At 35.8% G+C, this 19,038-nt stretch overlaps 1 protein-coding gene across 8 annotated transcripts in view; it reads right to left on the reverse strand.

The window, feature by feature from the left end:
• HERC2 (HECT and RLD domain containing E3 ubiquitin protein ligase 2) overlaps nucleotides 1-19,038 on the reverse strand; it is a 107,298-nt gene that overhangs the window by 54,204 nt on the left and 34,056 nt on the right. For 7 of the 8 annotated variants that reach the window (XM_057404478.1, XM_057404476.1, XM_057404474.1 and 4 more), the window contains 26 exons: nucleotides 18,508-18,696; nucleotides 17,738-17,889; nucleotides 16,749-16,906; nucleotides 16,127-16,240; nucleotides 14,543-14,794; nucleotides 13,430-13,623; nucleotides 12,682-12,882; nucleotides 11,809-12,037; nucleotides 11,609-11,733; nucleotides 10,131-10,309; nucleotides 8,985-9,169; nucleotides 8,477-8,632; nucleotides 8,090-8,275; nucleotides 6,853-7,023; nucleotides 6,643-6,746; nucleotides 6,378-6,528; nucleotides 5,542-5,756; nucleotides 4,554-4,686; nucleotides 4,317-4,444; nucleotides 3,999-4,194; nucleotides 3,281-3,417; nucleotides 2,625-2,798; nucleotides 2,415-2,551; nucleotides 2,178-2,329; nucleotides 1,554-1,745; nucleotides 462-649 (listed from right to left, as the gene is read on the reverse strand). In XM_057404478.1, coding sequence (XP_057260461.1) covers nucleotides 462-649; nucleotides 1,554-1,745; nucleotides 2,178-2,329; nucleotides 2,415-2,551; nucleotides 2,625-2,798; nucleotides 3,281-3,417; nucleotides 3,999-4,194; nucleotides 4,317-4,444; nucleotides 4,554-4,686; nucleotides 5,542-5,756; nucleotides 6,378-6,528; nucleotides 6,643-6,746; nucleotides 6,853-7,023; nucleotides 8,090-8,275; nucleotides 8,477-8,632; nucleotides 8,985-9,169; nucleotides 10,131-10,309; nucleotides 11,609-11,733; nucleotides 11,809-12,037; nucleotides 12,682-12,882; nucleotides 13,430-13,623; nucleotides 14,543-14,794; nucleotides 16,127-16,240; nucleotides 16,749-16,906; nucleotides 17,738-17,889; nucleotides 18,508-18,696 — 4,398 coding nt within the window. Of the gene's footprint in view, nucleotides 1-461; nucleotides 650-1,553; nucleotides 1,746-2,177; nucleotides 2,330-2,414; nucleotides 2,552-2,624; nucleotides 2,799-3,280; nucleotides 3,418-3,998; nucleotides 4,195-4,316; nucleotides 4,445-4,553; nucleotides 4,687-5,541; nucleotides 5,757-6,377; nucleotides 6,529-6,642; nucleotides 6,747-6,852; nucleotides 7,024-8,089; nucleotides 8,276-8,476; nucleotides 8,633-8,984; nucleotides 9,170-10,130; nucleotides 10,310-11,608; nucleotides 11,734-11,808; nucleotides 12,038-12,681; nucleotides 12,883-13,429; nucleotides 13,624-14,542; nucleotides 14,795-16,126; nucleotides 16,241-16,748; nucleotides 16,907-17,737; nucleotides 17,890-18,507; nucleotides 18,697-19,038 lie in introns of those variants that run through there. The other variant, XM_057404481.1, reaches the window with a different exon arrangement.

Below are 19,038 nucleotides of genomic sequence, written 5' to 3' on the forward strand. Positions count from 1 at the left end.
CATACTCAAAATTCATAAAATAATAATGCAATTACTCTTTTTTGCTACTAAACTAATAGTTAGGCCGTAAACATTCAATAATGTTTCAAAATCCAGCATAAAGCTGAAAAGCATTTCACAGTCTTCAAAAGAAATGACCCCAGTAAACCACAGCAACACTCATGTTTAGATCTGTTTTACTATGTACTACGTAGGTGCCACACACATCTAGTCATAAGTGTACGATACTACTGTAGTATAGAAGTGATTCAATTTCCTCTTAAATCATTAATCAGAACAGTCTTACTAAAAAGACATTTCATCTCTGAAAATGAAGTTAAACAAATAATATATTTTCTGTCAATCCTCCAAGTCTTTGAAATGTAAAGTGACCTTTAAAGTTTGAACATTAAATTCACAGACATTCCACTGAACAGACTTTAGATTTTAACACAGCCAAATCTGTATGAAGGAAATTGTACCTGATCACCCCATTTCCAGTCTACCCCTCTCACCACTCTGGTACCAATTTTCATCATGGCTGCCAGCTCTGGTCCAGAAACAGGGAGTTGAACAGGTGTAGTCTCCTTTCTTGATTCTTCCAGGACTGTGGCAGAAGCTCCATGGGAAGAGGCAATCATATCTTCTTCAATGTTATCAGAACTAGGTCCTAAATAGGAAAAAGCATGAAAAAATTTAAAACCAGCTGTGTTTATATGCATATATATATATATATATATATATATATATATATATATAAAACCTTAAGGCACATAAGGTTTGTAATATAAAAGCAATAATAAATAGGAAAGCTGACTTAACAGGTGATGCAGTCAGATTAGTTTTTAGGAAACTATGATGTAATTGCTTTGAATATATAGGACTCTAAATACTTAATTTTAAACAAAATAAGAAACAAAATAAGGTAGCTATATTATAATGACAAGTCCAGTGGCTAAATGGCTCTACTAACAGAATTTTTTTTGTAAAAACTTCCTAGGAGCATTCCAGTTAAGTACAAGTTAGGAGAACAAATGTTTGGTACTATCAAAAAAAAAAAAAAAACACAAAACAAAATGCAATCAAGAAATAAAAAACAGGGCAACTTGAATCACAGCAAAACACAGCACAGAACTTCTTATAGCAGAACAAACAAAGGATCTTCCAGCTTAAATATGCAGATTGGGAACGGCTTTAATAGGTAGAACAAATGAAACTGAATGAGTAGGGAGTAGGCACTTCCTAATGTTTCAATTTTAAATTTTCCATTTTAAATTTATTTGTAATGTTTCCATCAAAATTATACTATCATTCCTAAATTCTACCAAGGGATGGCCAAAGCAAAGGCTTAGGAAGAAAACTGTGACTGAATAAAGGCTATTATCACACTAACTTCCTTCTCAATCATACTTACAGATACAGATAAATACAGTTTATATACTGGGGTAAAAGTAAACATCATAAAGTACTATCTTTCAGAAACAAAGTAATTCTGTAATTTGGGTGCACCAAAGGTAAAAAATACAGGAGATTTACAAAACATGTGTTTTCTCCCAAACAAGAAGATCTCATACCTATCAGTCGCAGAGTTGTTTGTGTCAACGCTAGCATGCCAGAATTAAGGAGGAGGCTCAAGGTATTTGCACCATGCTGCAGAGTCAGCATGTTGAGCATGACCAGCAGAAAACGCGCTTGTGGAATAGTTCCAAGACTTGGTCCTGCTGGATTTTCATTAGTAATTGTTTGTAGAGGAACAGGCTGCACACCTAATTCAAAAGTAATACAAATAACAAAGTCAGCTGACATTTGGGAACTACAGTAAAATAGGTTATGGAATCATTTAATTGATGGTTTGAAATACCTGAATTCCATGCTTTGCTTTAAGAAATTACAAGATGAAGCTCCAAGAAACTTTGAAATTTTAGATGTTAATGGTGAAATATTACAAATGAGCAATCAATCACCTCCTGCTGGGAAACCAGCAACACTCTTAAATACTGAAAACTGAGTTGAGGTTGGGGAGGGGAGCACATAACGACACACGGACAGATAGAAAGTCAAAGTAATCCTCAGTAAAAAACAAAGGAACTGATTTATGATCCCAACTATTAAGAACTTCGAAAAAAAAAACACCGAACTGCAACAGCATTCACTTAGAATAGTTTTCTCCCCAGTCAGCATCAAAAAATGATATTTACCTAGTTCTTTAAATTTTGCACTGGCATCTAGCAAGATGTTCCGGACATTCTGAATAGCCCACGCATACAACTTCCCAAAAGTTACTTCTAGCAGCATTCTGTTAAATGGTGGGATTAGATCAACATCCTTCAAGCAGTCAGTAAGAGGTTCCCTTCATAGAAAAAAAACAACAACAAAATAAGTATTCTTTTTTCTTATTGAAGAATTGTGAAAGCAAAAGCAACAAAAAGGTTTACCCTATATTGGCTCCTTCTGGAATAAGCCTCTGCCATCCACAGAACATAGCATACTGCACAGATGGAAGCAAAAAATTTTTTGCTGCCAATTTCAGAATAGTATCTATTCCCTCCAGACGAACTTCTGCTCTTTCCAACTGCAAAAAAAGGAAAAATTGTCATATTTATGTAAACTGCTAACACATCCAAGCCCATTTTCATACATTTTACCTGTTTTAATAAACATTTTCTCATTTTTTCTACATCCACCGGCTCTTCTTTAAGTGCAAATTCAACAATAGTGTTAAGAAGGGCAGACTGTGGATACAAGCCTTGGACATTCTGCTTCAGCCATTTGTATTTGTGGACACCTGTAACTGTACTCAGAAGTGGCTGCCACTTATCCTGCAAAACAGGAAGGTAGAATCTTAAAACATTTTAAACAACTTCATTTTAAATTACTGAAAATATAAGTTACTTCATGTAAAACTATATTCAAATTTAAAACAGTAGAGGAACTTCTTCAAAGCCAGGAAAAAGCTTAGTATTATTTGCAATTCATTCTCTTGTTTACTATCGCTTCATAAAATTTTGAATGAGTCAATACTCAAAAAAAGAGGAAGTAACCCATCAAAATCTTCTATTTTGAAATGAAGCGTTATCTGGAAACTTCTAAGACTATGTAAAAATTAGAGAAGGTATCTTTACATATTCTAAATATGCAGTACATAGAATTGTTTTAGGAATTAGCACCATACTTAAGTATATACCCTAAACACCAGTATCAGAATATTAAATGTCAGAAGTTATAACAATCATGCTTTAGCTTATTTTTTTTTCTCTTGTTATTTTTATTCACAAGGTTGAGTCAGTATCTGATATGCTACCTTGGGTGATTTGATTGGTATGGGCTTTTTATCTATAGGTACAGGACTATGAGGTACCACGCAGGATTCTTCTAAATCACTCTCTTCATTTCCGATTTTGGATTCTTCCACATCAGCAGATTCAGATTTTTTTGGCACTAGAAACAAAAATTACATTCTTTCATGTAATCTGATAACATTTCACAGTGCCACAATTTTACGTTTGCATGATTAACCTAAGCATATAGAATGCTTAAGACCTGCCTGTAATAAAATGGAAATGTACTCTTGGTGAACAGTATGTCCAACTATTATTAAATTAGCTCTGTAATATCTGCAACGTACTTTTATCTTTAAAAAACAACTTCAAAAGCACTTTGCGGTTTGTTCAGCACACTATTTCCAGTTAAACAGTTCTAAAGCTACACTGCTTTAATAAAACACAATATTTGATAAGATTCCACTTCTAGTTAGACTCTACTAAAACCAATTCAAAGGGACTAATACTGATGGATCATCTTTAATATGCTGGAACACAAAAAAGCCTGCCTCACCTCTTGTATGCCTGTTCTTGCTTAGGAACTGACATGTTGCCATTGATTTAGAAAACTTCATGAAAATGCATCAGAAAGCAAATGGCTTTGATGCTTTAGCTAACAAGTCTCAAATACAGAGCAGCAAACCTTGGAATGAGATTGATTTTCATTGTTTCAAAGAAAATACATTAATGTCACCTTACCTTTTTTTTTCCTTTTTTCTCTAATTATTTTCTGAGCTACCCTCCGCCATCGGGGCAAGGAACTCAAAAGTTTAAATTTAGACATTATAGAGAGATCATTGCAAACTGCAGGACGTAATTCATTGAATAAGAATCTCAAACGCTCAACGACAGGAGCACAAACTTCCTTGTAAGAACGTCCTTGTTCTTGATGGGTCTAGAAATAGCATTGAAAGATTAGGTTACTGTTTAATATTCCATAAAATGAACAATATGTAACTTATTAATAAAACACTTAAAATGAAAAACAATCTGAACTTCAGCAGCTACGAGGCTTACCTTTATCAGCGAGCATTTTGCTTGGTAGACAACACGACACACATCCACTACAGATTTTGGTAAGGTTTTGTGCTTTACCTGGTCAACTCCAAGGGTACCAGGATGAACAAGAGACAGTGCTATGTGACCTTAACGGAAAAAGACAATCTCTAAATATGCATTTCCAAAATCATCCATAGCAGAGTTTAAACTGGTCCAAGATGCATTCTGCGACAGCTATACCACAAGCCTACCTACCCAAATCTTCATGCTTCAGAAGGCAACATAATAACAAACGTCCTACTTCTTCCACAGGATGCTCAGGAGGGAATGTGATTGGTGTTGTTAAGTGACACTGTTTACAGTATCTCTCTATTTGACACAAGAAGTCCTACAAAAACACACAACAGCTTCTGTTTAACTTCAGGTTTAAGTAAAATGAAAGGACCCAAAATACTGAAGCCAGCATTTAAATAACACTGAATAACCTCCATAATCTGAACTAACAGGTGAAGTGAGATACAACACATAGTATGCACTTTTTAATACACAGGAATTACAATTCAATACTGCAAAGAATACTCTTTATCATTCTTATATGAAGAACAACGTGGCTCAAACAACAAAGCTTCTACTGCCTTTATCTTTTTCTGACATAGCCAGGTCACTTAAGACAATTTTTATTTCTCTTCTGGATCATCATTATTGCTATGTTATTCTCTCAATAACTTATTTGAGGGATATAAAATATCAAAATAAAGGAGCTGAACTCAACAGGTTCAAAAACCTGAAGGTACTATAAAAGACAGTGATAAATGTAAATTTTAGGGGGTTTCATAATGCCCGTGAATCCAGCTAAGTGAAACCTGAACCCTAAGGCACAAACGGACTTCAAGGCATACATGCATCTGACACACAAAACACATTTGAACTTTGGCAAAGAAAACTCCATCTTAGTTCAACTGAAGGTGACAGGGTCTGTCAATACTACTAAAACTTGACATATAAAGTAATGCATTACTATTTTTTTTGTAAGAACACATTTACACTTTTTAGTTCTACCACTCAAAAATTCAAAAGAAGAAACTATACTAAGTGAAACACACAAATTTTATCCATTAGTAGTAGTCAACCACTCCTTTCACTAAAAGTAATTCTGAAATAACTTTCTCAACTATTTTGCTATAACTTCTGGAAAATTCTTTGTGAAGAGAATTTTTTGTGAAGAGAATTACTGAAGGCTTACCTTTACAGTGTGATCCTGAATATTATTATCTGCAATAGCTTGGAGAAAAGGTTGTGAATGGTCACTCAAAGTTAATCGATGTGTATATAGTTTTGATTTGTTTGGGGTAGTGTTACCAGGTGAACTGCAATGGTCTTCATCTTTTTCCTCATTGTAACTATAATGAATCTGACTAGTTTGCAAGCCTCCAGAAAAGATAGATGACTTCAACCATTCTAAAAGAAAGGAAACACACATGTATATTCTGATGAAAGATTAAGCTATCAACACTTAACAAGTCCCTCAAATAAAATGCATATACAGCCTTCAAACAAGGTTTAGCAGCTCTTCCATTTGATGAAACTTTTTCACACAAAAAAAAAAAAGAAAGAAAAAAAGGGGGGGGGGGGGGGGGCTGCAACTGAGAAACAATTAAGTTCAGAGATAATAGGGCCTTAGCTATTTTTCTGTGATTAATGTTGCATTATACCATCTATTCATCAAACTAAGACACCCAACAAGATAGACTCCAACACCAGATGCTTCAGGGACTCTTAATTGAACACAAATTGTGAGATAACTCTGCTATACAGTCTCCTTTCTCTTACAGTATTCTGTCTTGCATATTACAAAAAAATATAGTATTTAACTGTTCAAAATTATCTAATCCCCATTTCAATCTTGCTACATTAGTGGACCTTGATGAGTGTGGTAATTAATGTTACAAACAAAGAACTTCCGGAGAAGACAGCAAGACTGAAGAGGTGATAGATTCCAAGTTAATTTATTTGGCCTGTGTCTTTTTATTGCATGCTTTCACTAGTATTTATTTAAGCTCAAAATGAGGTTCTGCTTACTGGCACATTCAACTTCCAGAGGCGAAAGCGGTGTGCTCATTGCCAGGTAGGAAGCATGCAGTCCAAGGAGAAGACCCAAATTCCTTTCAGTGTCTATTAGAGGTGATGACAAAGTGCTGAGATCTGGCGTTGTAATCACTTCCTGGTCAGGCTAATTAAAAGAAATACGAGTTGAAAGCTAGAACTGAGCTCCAACAAGGATTCTCATATCAAAGCGGTACTTTACTTTAGAAGGTATGTATCCATTAACATATAACATTTTTACCTCCATATAGTGGCCAACACAGAAGGCATGCATTGATTCCCGTGTGTCTTCAAACTGCAAAGCAGCTTCCAAAGCAACAACTGGGTCCTCACCTGCAAACTGAGCTAATGAAAGAATGAGGTAGTCAGTATAATATCTAGAAAGCTGTTCATCTAATCTAGTTTTGAAACAGAAGTAATCTGTGTTTTTAATTCAGATGCTGATTCTCACCAAGTATGCTACTGCCAGTTAAAGACTGGGTTTGGAAGTCCTTTATATCATACACTTTCCCATCAATCACTGTCCAAAATCCTCCATCTTTGTTATGGTTCTCTAGATCAGCTTTACGTATAAGTGTCACCTCCTCGTTATTTCTGCAACTCTGGCCAGTAAAAAATGAACCTACAGGTATGAAACAGAATAGAGAAATTATCAGCAGAAAAACAAAAAGGTTTTTTGAACATTCTTTAAATAGTTGCCTAACCAAATTCTTCACTTCTGTTTAAAGGCTGTTTGTCTTTCGATATGATCAGAAGTCAATTAAATTGTCTTTATGCTGTATTTTTTTATGAGCTAACCTCCAATGTCACATCATCAAAAACCTAGCAATGCCAACTATACAGCTGTTTTGTTTGGAGGTATACCAGAACAACCAGTGCTCTGGCAAATCACTGCCATAGTCTGTTGTCCCTCCGAACTACTTCAGTTTTATTACATGCTTGCCTACAAGGCATTGGCTGTATCTTAACTTTTAGTCTAAATCCGGATCTTTTTTTTATATGAAAGAATGAAGGTTACATACATGTTAGAACTCCTCCCATCTACACGAAAGTAAACCATTTCAAACCAAAGGTGATTTCATCCAGGCAAGAAACAGAGTAATGTTTGCACACATGCACCATTGTATCAGTTTTCTCTATTAAGACCAGTAACTGAATTTTCAGTTTTTGCTCTCCCCAACACACTACTGTCTAGCAGTGTGACGTTTGGCTCTCTTAAGTTATGCCAACCATGTTTCACTCCTCCCTCTGCCTTGCTTACAGTCCAAAATGCTCATTTTTAACTTCTATTTTCAACCCAGACACAGCTCTATAATAAAGTGCCTTAGGAAAAGAAAACTTCCTTATTTCAAAGCTTTCACATTACTCTGCCTTTACATTACAGATAGAATTTAGTAACAAGATGCACAGATGTACCACTCCTGTTTTCACTTCAACTTTTCACACTCAAAATTACCTGAACTACTTAATTTAAAAAGTTGCATTTGTACTCTGCTTAATCTCACCTCTATGTATAACTTCCTTAAGAATTTACAGGCAGAAGTAAATACGGATGTATGAATTGGTTAATAAAAGTTTTTACTATAAAGTAGAATTCCCTTCTCAAGAGCAGCTCATGAACAGTCCCCATTTTTATATAGCTACTTTATGAAAACATAAATAAACAGCCCAGATGTTTTTGTACATACCCATTATTCCTGGCCATGCTAAATCCTCATTGTCATCCCTTTCCTTTCCAGGGGCTAAATGGTTAAATCTGTCTAGATGTTCAAGCAAGCCAGCTAACAGAGGGATAGCACCAGCTTCCTGCATTAATCCAGCATTTTTACTGAGAAGTAGCACTATAGAAACCACCAATTCTGGAAGAAGAATGCCTAGAACACAGAAAAAACAGAAGTAAATCACCAAGCAATACATTCTGCCTTCAAGTACTGCTTCATTACAAAGCTCTTGCCTTCCCCATCAAATTTCCCCTTCTTGACTTTATTTTGTCATTTACAACTTTCAAGAACAGCTACAATACAACTTTATAATTTGTGAAGGAAAGGAAAAGAGGACAGCAAAGAAAAACCTACCTGTTAAATCCCCATCCACGACACGAGATACTTCTGCAAAATGCCTATGACTAGTAGAAGCAATGCTGGTTGCCACAGGAAGTATATCACCAATGTGCGTGCACAGAAGAGCAGTGTATTTCTTCAGCAAAGAGCCTACACCTAAGAGGTCAGGACCTATGTAGAAAGGAGGAAGAATACAGAAAACCATCACATAGTCATATTTGACAGACAGATTTCAAAAGCTGTCACTCTTCTGAAATGCAGCTACTCAGCACTGCATTTAGAAATGACATCTTTTTAAAACTTCAGAAGTTTATAAATTTGTTATCTAGATCCTGTTGCCTCCAGAAATGAAATTTTCCTTTACAGAAAAAAAAATTAAAGAACTACTTTCAAACACTTTTCAGACAGATTCAGCAACTAAACTGATAAATGAGATAAGTTAAAGAAAGAAACTAATATCCTCTGAGAAACATATTACAGAAATGCTGGGAGAAGGGGGGCTTATTCTTGTACAGTAACTTACCGTATGTATTAGGGACCTGCCCAATGCAATCTCCTGGGTAAAGTTTACTAACAAGCAGCCGCTGAAAACGGAGCAACAGGTCCAGAGAAGCAGATCTCTCTTTGCTACAATGTTCATGGTCCATGCAAGAAGAAATGCGATGAGCAACATCTTTTAGTCTGACTATCGTCTGTGAAGCGATGTTCCTAATTGGTATAAAAGTATTGTAAAGAACTTAAAGGGAGCTGGTAGTGAAGACAGTCCACAGAAACACAGGTTAAGCTTTGGCTAGAGTTTCACACAGCTATATAAGAAGCCTATGCAAAGTTTCTTTGCAGGATGTTCCCTTGTTTGCATCATAGTACCCAAAAAGTCAACGGTTTTTGTGGAGGCATTCCGTTTTACAGGATTTATAAAAAGTACATCAATTCTGGTTCTTCTGTCAATCACTCACTACAAAAATCAATCTGACCACTTTCACTGGAAGGCTGCAATGAAAGTCATGACATCATGTAGATCAGAAGAGTCTCAGTACTGATCAAATTACTTTGTTACCAGCACAACTAGGTGAAGAAGCACAATATATCTCTCAGTAGTCTCATAATTAAATATATCTCTCAGTAGTCTCATAATTACTTCCTGTTACATATGCTACATATGACATACCGCGGTAGCTGACATAAAGAAGCTTTGTTCTCAGCACCCTGTTGTTCATTTATCCACAATTCTTTCTCAGTGTCAAGAATTTAAAATTCATGTTTAGGCCCACTTACAGCCCCAACTACAGTCTCCTTACGGAAAAATAATCCATTCTAAATAAATTTGTGCTGAATCTCATACTTCATAAGGACAGGCTTATTGAGTGTTTGTCCTTTATTTGTTTCACACACTTTCAGGGTACAGGAAGTACACAAATCACAAAAGCAAGGCAGTAAGTTTTCCTAAAATCAGTCATTAAGTATAGAACTGTGGTCTTCAGCAAATATAAAATGGCAAAGCTATAGGAAAGCTAGGAGAATGTTCAATATTTTGTATTCTGACGAGCTAAAATGCTAGCAGGAGATGTTTATCTGCTAACCAAAATTAGTCATCCTTTAGCTGACTAGTTCATAAAACTTCTGAACAGATCTTCTGTACAAGAGTAAAAGACAAATTCAAAGCAACTACCTTAGTAACTGCTGAATTAACTGAACTAATGGTAAACTTTGCTTTCCTGCAGATTCATAAATTCCAGTATTAATAAGGTCTTTGTCCAATGGAGTCCTGCTCCTATGAAGCGTTGATGCATTTGCTTCTTGTTCATCAATTTCTTTTTCTTTCTGTGCTTCTTTTTTTGCTTCAATATCCTAAAAAAGTATACAAAGAAAATGGACAAACTGCCACTGTGATTATGAAACATGAATACTTGTTAGTAAAATGTTAACATGATCGAGTTATTTTTAAATATGCCAGAAATGAAACAATCCCTACCAGACAAATGTGTATTGAATATTCTATAACAAGTCCATGGGCACACACTTTTAAAAATATATAAAATGAAAAGAAGGGAGAAAAAAGTAAGAAAGAGCAGACAGCTACCAAATTCAATTTCCACCAAACCAAGTTAACAATTGCTTTCTGTTCGAAGTATGTTTAACCATGCCAATAGCTGGTGCACAGTTCAAAACCGAAGGCATGTTTACACTATAAAAATAACAAATGCAGTCCGCTGCAGAAGAACCTGGCATAGATTTGCTACTGAGCTATAGTCATACAGAACTCTATGGAAATATATTCACCAAGGTTTTAGACAACATAAATTAACCTGTGCAGTGCTATATGCTGCCACCTAGATCAGTTTAAGCATATACCTGAAGTTGGCTCTGGCATCTCTGACCTATGCTATAACAAATGTGCCCTAGGAGGCTTAGTTAAAAATCAATAGGTGTTGCATGTCTTCGAATACAACAGAAAATGCTAATGCTAGACTATGCAGTAAAGCAAAAATTAATACATGCATTTCCCCTCATCATAAACCTCCCCATTTACCAACAGTGGAGAAAAAAAAATAAGAAAATATACTTGGAAGAATAAAACAAGTGAAGAGGCAAGGGAAAAGCACACTTTTGTTTTCACAACCACACATAAATATGGCAATTTAAAGCAGTCTCTGCAGAGGATGTCTTACCTCTGAGGAACTAATGGAGTTATATACAGAATGTTTCTTTCTTCCTTTATATAACTAGTCAGCATCTACTACACATTCAAACCTGCCTGAAATGGAACCTATGGAAATTTGGGATGCTGCAAAGAATTCATTCACCTTGAATCTCTGAGTACTATGGCTGAAATTTCTGCTGGAGAGACACAGGTGAAATCAAAGAAGTGAAGAACTGAAGAACCCCATAGAAAGGTACAAACTGCTCTGTAAAATTATGTTCCTACTATAGAGCTTTATTAAAAGTTTGTTACCTTTGTTGATATCATCACTCCAGGCAACGAGAAGAAACACACTACTAAAAAGGAGAATGCAATTCACACTTCCATACAAACACTGGCTCAAGTTTCAGGTCAAAAGAGGATAACATCAATCTACAAACTCAAAAAAACACTTGATACAACTTCTTATTCTGTTTATACAGACCTTTAAAGCTGCTGAAACATACCTGAATTTCTGCAGTAATAGCAGCATTTAGTGCAGACTCTAAGCCTCCATCAGCCATCAAGCTGCCCACCAAGAGGTCAATCATAAATCTACGGCCTGGACTTACATTCATTTCATTTCCTGAAACTTAAGAATGAAAGAAGCTATTAATGAACTGGAAATGAAAGCTCCAAACAAACGGGTTTAAATATTAGGACCAACCTGCACTGGGTAAGAGCGCCGAGAGAGCTCTAGCCCGCTCTTCTGCTGTTGGCAGTAACACAGACCATCCACTCTGCAGGACTGCTTGAGCAGCTGATTGCACAGTATTAAGAACACCAGCATTGCTTGCTAATGTTACCACTGTCTGTTTCAGGCTATTGAGCAGAATACTGCCCAGACCTAAGCCAAGGCATTCTGGATCCACCTGATGACTAATGGCAGCATGAAGCTGAAAAAAAAAGGGGAGGGAGAAAGCAAATTTTAATTAAGAAGAGATGTGAACTTTGAGAGGGGAAAATCATCAAACTGGAGAAAATAAGTTCACTGCCCAAGACACAAACTTTCACATCTGTAAGTTTGTAAAATTAAGGGAAGTGCTGGCTTAGTCCAAACACACACTCAATTTAAACTAATACCCAAATATTATGTCATATATTTAATTACATACCTTAAAACTTTGAACTGTAATAACCTGAATAATGACCTAAACTGTTCCTACTTTGCTACAGTATGCTAGAAAAAGTAGCACATCTTCCATGACTGTCAGATACCCTCTAAAAAGGACAATCACTCTTAAAAAGTGTTTAAAATTCTTAGAAATGCTCAAAATCTTGGGTTATTGTGTGACTATACCATGCTTAAGCCATTTAAAATTTATTTTTATGGTTCATTTTTAAAGAGATCGGAAAGCTGTCAAGAAGAAAAAAAAAACAATCATTAGCTGCCAAATTTTAAGGAGTAGAAAGTGATACTGTACTTACTTCACTTTTAAAATCAATAAAAATGTTTCAAAGCACATTAAGCCTGCTATTTTCATCCATTACTGAAACAATTAGCTCAAGGACTGCTCAATGTGTAAGAAACTGAAGGTACCTGAAGCCTTAGAAGGTTTAATGTTGCCACAGCCATACACTCCTTCTCCTGAGGGGGGGGCCAGTCAGAGGAGCCATCCATTCCCTCTGTCACTTGTCTTAGTAACAGATCTAGCTGCTCAAATGTCATGGGGCAAACATCCACCACAAAAGGCACCCGCAAACCTATTGACCATTCTGAACATGATGACCAAGCAAAACTCTATAAATAGAAACAAAATTCAACAGTTATTTCCCAAAGATAAGATGACACTGATCACAGATAGGAGTGTAAAGCCAACATCTGCCTTCAAACAGTAACAGAAGACGAAGAAAAAATATCAGTACATCTGTTGAAGAGAATCCTCCACTTCCATCCTTGTCAACATATACAAAACCCTACCAAGGCCAGAAAAAAAAAATAATCTCTTATCACATTTTCCAAACTGCTCTTACGCCAGTCCAGAGAGCTCACTACCTTTGTTGCAAGAAACCTTCTGCTTGACAACTCTTCAATTCCTATACCAGACTAAAAACACATCAGGTAAATAGCTACTTCTCAGAACACCAGAGAAGGAAAGCTAGTCAACCCTGTCTGACAGAAGAACTGCATAAGACTTGTTTTTTCCAAGCCCTCATTTATTCAGAATAAGAAATATTAAGAAAAAAGTCATGCAAACACAGAAAGAAGGACTGGGATTACTGTACAGAACTAGTCTCAGTTAGAGACAAAGACAAATCATAATTAACAAATCAATAATAAAACTTACCTGAGCAGGCCCACAGGCAATTCCAACAATATGCTTTGTGTCTAATCCTGGGAGAGCTGCGGGCTCTGGTTTGGTGATCCGCAAAGTATCAAAATGTTGACACTGATCATTGCTTCCCCAGCTGTGCACTTCACTATCTTCAGTCAGTGCTAAACAATGGGTAGATCCAGCTGCCACATCTATCACTTTCTTCCCTGATAGGAAAGTCAATATTGAAAACATAAATTAAAGATTACAATCATTAACAGAAAAATATCGGTGGTAAGGAAAACTGTGCTAATTACAACCATACTTCACTATGAACACATTATGGATGTCAAAAGTCTCACCTTTAGCAGTGGATTGGAAGAGTACAGCAAAAGAAAAACCAGGGGAATATTTAAAAATTCTTAAGAGACAGCTTAAGTACAAAAGTCGACAAGCTTGTTAGAAAAAAATCTTCTATTTTGTATCCCTTCTACTTAGATAGTTTTTCAGGAAAGGTTTATTCATAGATGGGGATATCTTTCAACAGAGACTGTAAAGTTATATGGTAGTCGTCAGTTCAGAAGTTGCTATCTAGTAGACCATTCATCATATATGAATAACAGTTTTCGGATTGACAGAGCAATAAAGGATTTTTCTTACTCATCTTCTATAGAACTCAGGTTTCTCTCAAATGCAAGAAGTAATCTTCACTTTATTACAAAATAGTCAAAAGTACTGGCACAAATACAGTTTTAACATTATTTGTTGCCTGTGACTGTCATTCATTCAATTCACATGCCCTAATCTAAGCATAAATATATCTTTCTAATATATATTCATTTGCATAACAATGCAAAGGTACAGGTTCACATAAACACTTAAATCATAATAAAAGAAAAGCAGTAAGAATACAAGACAAGCAGCATTTAAAGTAGTCATAATATAGTATCTCTAAATCTGCTAGAATTTTAAAGATATAAATGCAGAAGTCCTGGGAAATGTGCATTATCTTTTTCAATGCAATTAGCATAGAGTATGACAGAGTACACGGTACCATCATTCTTAAAGTTGAGGTCATTAGTGTCCCATAAAAGACTGCAATAACAGCAAAAAGAACTTTGGAATACTTCCAGTTCTGGTTACTACCTTTCAAGCCATCCAGCAGTTTTGGATATCTAACATGCTCTTCCGTTCCATGCCCAAGTCTCTGATTGTCACCTTTGCCCCAGGTGTAGACCTGGCCATCTTTGGTTAACGCAATAGAAAACTGACTCCCACAGCGTACTTTCACGATGTCCAGATCTTGAAGCTTTTCTATTAACTTGGGAGTCTTGCAACCATCACTGCCTCCTCTTCCCAGTTTTCCATAATCTCCATCACCCCAAGACCACACTTGGCCTTTAAATCAAGAGAAAGAAAACAAAAATAATGCAGTATTTTTTCATGTAATGAAGTTATCTGTTTTGACAAGCAAGTTCTTACATAGATAAGATGCTATAACAGCAGAATTTTTAAATTGTAATTTAAGAATAGCAGTTATTAATTTTTTAATTCTTCATGAAAATACAAAGAAAAATATTAGAAAAGTTTTCATGTTGATAGAACTAAGGGCAGCACATAACATGCACTGAAAATTCATCAGTGTACAGAAATTCCTTCTTAAAAATATGCGAAGTAAGGGCTTACTGCAAATCAAACCTGTGGTTAAAAACTGCCTTCTTTTATTATAAGGCGTTACAAGAATTTGAAAAATCTTTTTCCACATTAAATGGCCAAATAGTCTGTGAAACCTGTTTTAATTTGCAGTTGTTGTCATTCAACCATTTCACAAAACTTAATTAAGAGTGCCATTGTCTATCATGTACTTTTGAAACACACTACTAAATCTAAGCCCTGATGCAGGAACTTTGAAATAGTCCAAGTCATTCTGCATCTGCATTAAACAAAATTATAGTTCAAGAATGGTAAACATATGCTTGTCCAAAAAGAAAGTCTTGGTTTATATTCTGATGCATTTATGTTCTCTACTTGCATAAGCTAGTCCCCAAGGTACTCTGATAAGAAATGGAAGCATGCAATGAGGACACCAGAGAGTAGGAGGTAGGTATTTGGGTTTCCATTTCCTGAATGAGTAAATTTGCAGCTTTTGAATTCTGCACATCCACATAACCAGCTACATTTTAAAACAGCTTCCAAGCACTATCTGCTTTCTCAAGGATGACTATGGTGCTTAACCTCACACTGTGAAATTCAGGTTTTGAATCTGTCTCACCCTAGGCACCTCACTCAGGGGTGACGGGAAGCAGAATTTCAATACGTTCTCTCTTTGGCACTTCCCATGGGTTAACACAGACAACTTTCTTACTAAAAATTCTGGCTGTTGTGACAACACGAGTTATTTGCACTCATAACAGTGAACAGAAATTTTAGGTGTACATACATATATGTAATTTTTTGTGTGTATATTATACATTTACATCATAATTTACACATATATGCCATATATGGAAATATATATGCAGATTCATAATTAATAACTTGCATATCTATGCATGGGAATATATCTGCATATATTATACACGCGATAACACATTTTGCATTTATCTTTCCCCAAAAGGAATTTCAGCTTCTTGTTTTTACAGAGTTCAAGCCACTAGAAATAAGCATATCTAAGGTATAAATATCTTCAGAATGAAAGGAAGAAAAGGCAAGCTATATTTTGCTACTAACCGTTTTCAGTAACTGCAAGAGTCTGAGCATCTCCGCTCCCACAGGACACATCAATAACTTTGAGTCCTTTCAGCCCTGTCACCAGCATTGGGATGGTCTGATCTTCACTGGAACCTTCAAAACAAAGTAGTTCTATGAGAAGCAAAACCAAGAAGGCCTGGTAGGTTCTTTGGTTTTGTCTTGTTTGGTTATTGTTTGGGGTTGGATTTTTTTTTATTTTTTTTTTAATTTGCTTTTAGGCATTTTGTTTTGTGGGGGCGGAAGGGTGCTGGTTTGGTTTTGTTTTCAGATTGGAGCATTGCGATTAAGCTCCCATAAGGTTTTTTAGGTATCTAATGCGGATTTAACCGAGATAGTTAACCGATAAAACGGAGATAGCCTTTGCTTCACAAGGAAGGGAACAGAACACTGTAGATTTTTCTTCTCAATCCAATTGCTTTTTTTCACACAGCTCATAGAAATTTAGTGGTTTTGAGACAGTCCCTCCCTTAATCATTCAATTCATTTGAAGACACATACAGTTCTCAAATTAGCTTTAGGTGAGTTGGATAAAAGATCACTTGAGACAGGCACTAAACAATTCCTTGACAAGCAATTTACTTTAAGGTATCAGGTAACATACCATGGCCAAGCCTGCCATAGTTTCCTCGTCCCCATGTATATAGCTCTCCTTCAGCAGTAATGGCTGCACTATAGGTGCTTCCACATGCAATATGAACAACGTGTTTGCCAGCTTGCTTTCCTGATAAGGCAGATATCATCTTAGGTTCCTCCAGAGGGCTATTTAAAGAAAAAGTTACATATTTCACAAAATGTGATCTGATGAGTAGATAATAAAAGGTGTGACATACTTATTGGAAAACAATTGCTGCAATTCTACCTGCAAACCTTATTATTAGTCTGAAGTTGAAAGATACAAATAGAGCTATAAGCCAAAAATTAAGTTCAGATTGTTCAACAACATACAAAACTGAAGGAATTTCTGACAACTATGACTTCTATTTCCAATTAAATTAATGCAGTTTTCTCAAATATTTGTCTATTATAAATATTATCTTTAATTACTTCATCTGAACAATTAAGAATTGATTTTATGACACTGCTAACCCTTGTGCAGTGACTCCTTTGCCTTTACAGGGAATTCAGCACTGAAGGAAGACACTTAAAAACTCTAAAATACATTAATGTACAACCCTCACAGAATACCCATGTAGAAGACTGCTCCTACACAGAAGTAGGACAGTAACATTACTGTTTAACACAAGGGAAAAAACTATATGCAACATGACTGCACAGGAACGTTTGACCCCACTCTTGATATTTGAGTCAATGTTTCTAGAGGAAATGTGCTGTGGATTCATAAAACCATAATTAAAGGACCTAATAACAGTGCAACCACTACTACACCCTCTATCTACAAGTATCTCAAGAAAGCAGCATTAATACAGAACCAGGAATATTACAGGCAAAGAAAAAAATGCAGGGAGAATACAACTTCTGTTCAATAGCAGAGACTGCTGTCAAATAATGAACGTGCTTCTTCACAGAACAGTTTTTATTATGAATTCAGAACACTGGCAAATAACTGCTATGATTATTTTTATTACATACACTGTATCTCCATGGCCTAGTCTTCCACCATCTCCACAGCCCCAGGAGAAAACTTCACCATTTGCTGACAAAGCAAGATAGTGATGTCCATCTGAGTGTGCTGCTATCTTCACAATATTTCTGGAAGCTAGACTCTGCACCAGCTGTGGTCCCTGTGAACCAAACAAAAGCAAAACACTTACAAAAAATGCTTATATTTTCCATCACTTGTCTAGAATAACTAGGAATAACTTTCCTTTATCAAAACTTGCACTCAAATTAATGAAGCAAAAGGCATAAGGAAAAAAAAAGGTCAAATCTACTATTCAACCTGGCAGGAACAATTCTTTGAAGTTATTTTGTTCCCATTCTTATCAGGTCTTCAGTATACATGAGAATGGTGTTAATCTTACGGGAAAATCTTAGTTTACAAGTGTTTCTATAACTACACAGTTTGGGCACAGTGTTACATCACTTAAGTAAAACCCATTTCACATCTGCCAATTTCTGAAGTTATCAAGGCAAGTGTATCAACGAAAGTGATTATCATTGTATTCATAACCTCTAGCCTGATAAAAATTACAAAAACAGATGCATTTCATCAAATCAATACAAAAATATCAAAACCACTATTTCTGAAAGTTCAAATACAACGTCCCAAAAGCTCACAAAAATCATGCATCTCTATCTACTCTTCCAAGAAACTGTAAACAGCTAAAGGAGCAGACTTATGCTATGAAGTAATACAGAAAAGGAACACATTTTTGAACGCATGTAAAAAAAACTCTCACCAGAGTATCACTGTTGTATGCTTGTGTATAAACTCTTCCATTTCTAGATAGTATTAGAAAACGTTTCTCTGCACAGGCAACCTGCACGACACCAAGATTGGCAAGTCCTTCACACTGAATTGGACCACTCACATTAGCATAGTATTTCCAACCTATTAAACCCCAAGCGATGACCTCTTGCAGAGATCCCTAGAAAATAAGAAATTCTGTAAGTACTAATTTTGAAATACACAACTTAATAAAATGCATAGAGTAGATTATTTTTAAAGCTTTTTATGTCAAACATACTCAAACCTGTGATAGCCATTACTGCCAGTAGTCAATAAAGCTTATCTATTAAAAGATGTCAAAAATAAAGGCTTGTATGCATCATATTCAGTTTATTCAGTCCAGTACTGAATAAGCTATAAATATCTACAGTGCTTATGAGATGTAGGAGAGCTGCACTGTGGAGGCATACATGGAGTGGCTAGGCGATCTAAATGGGCCATGATCACAACAGCAGTTCAGAGGTTTTCAAAGTTGGGAAGC

Source organism: Pezoporus wallicus, unplaced genomic scaffold (genome assembly GCF_028554395.1).
Source record: "Pezoporus wallicus isolate ANWC-B61680 ecotype Strahan unplaced genomic scaffold, APGP_CSIRO_Pwel_v1 contig_5787, whole genome shotgun sequence".
Classification (NCBI taxonomy): Eukaryota; Metazoa; Chordata; class Aves; order Psittaciformes; family Psittacidae; genus Pezoporus; species Pezoporus wallicus.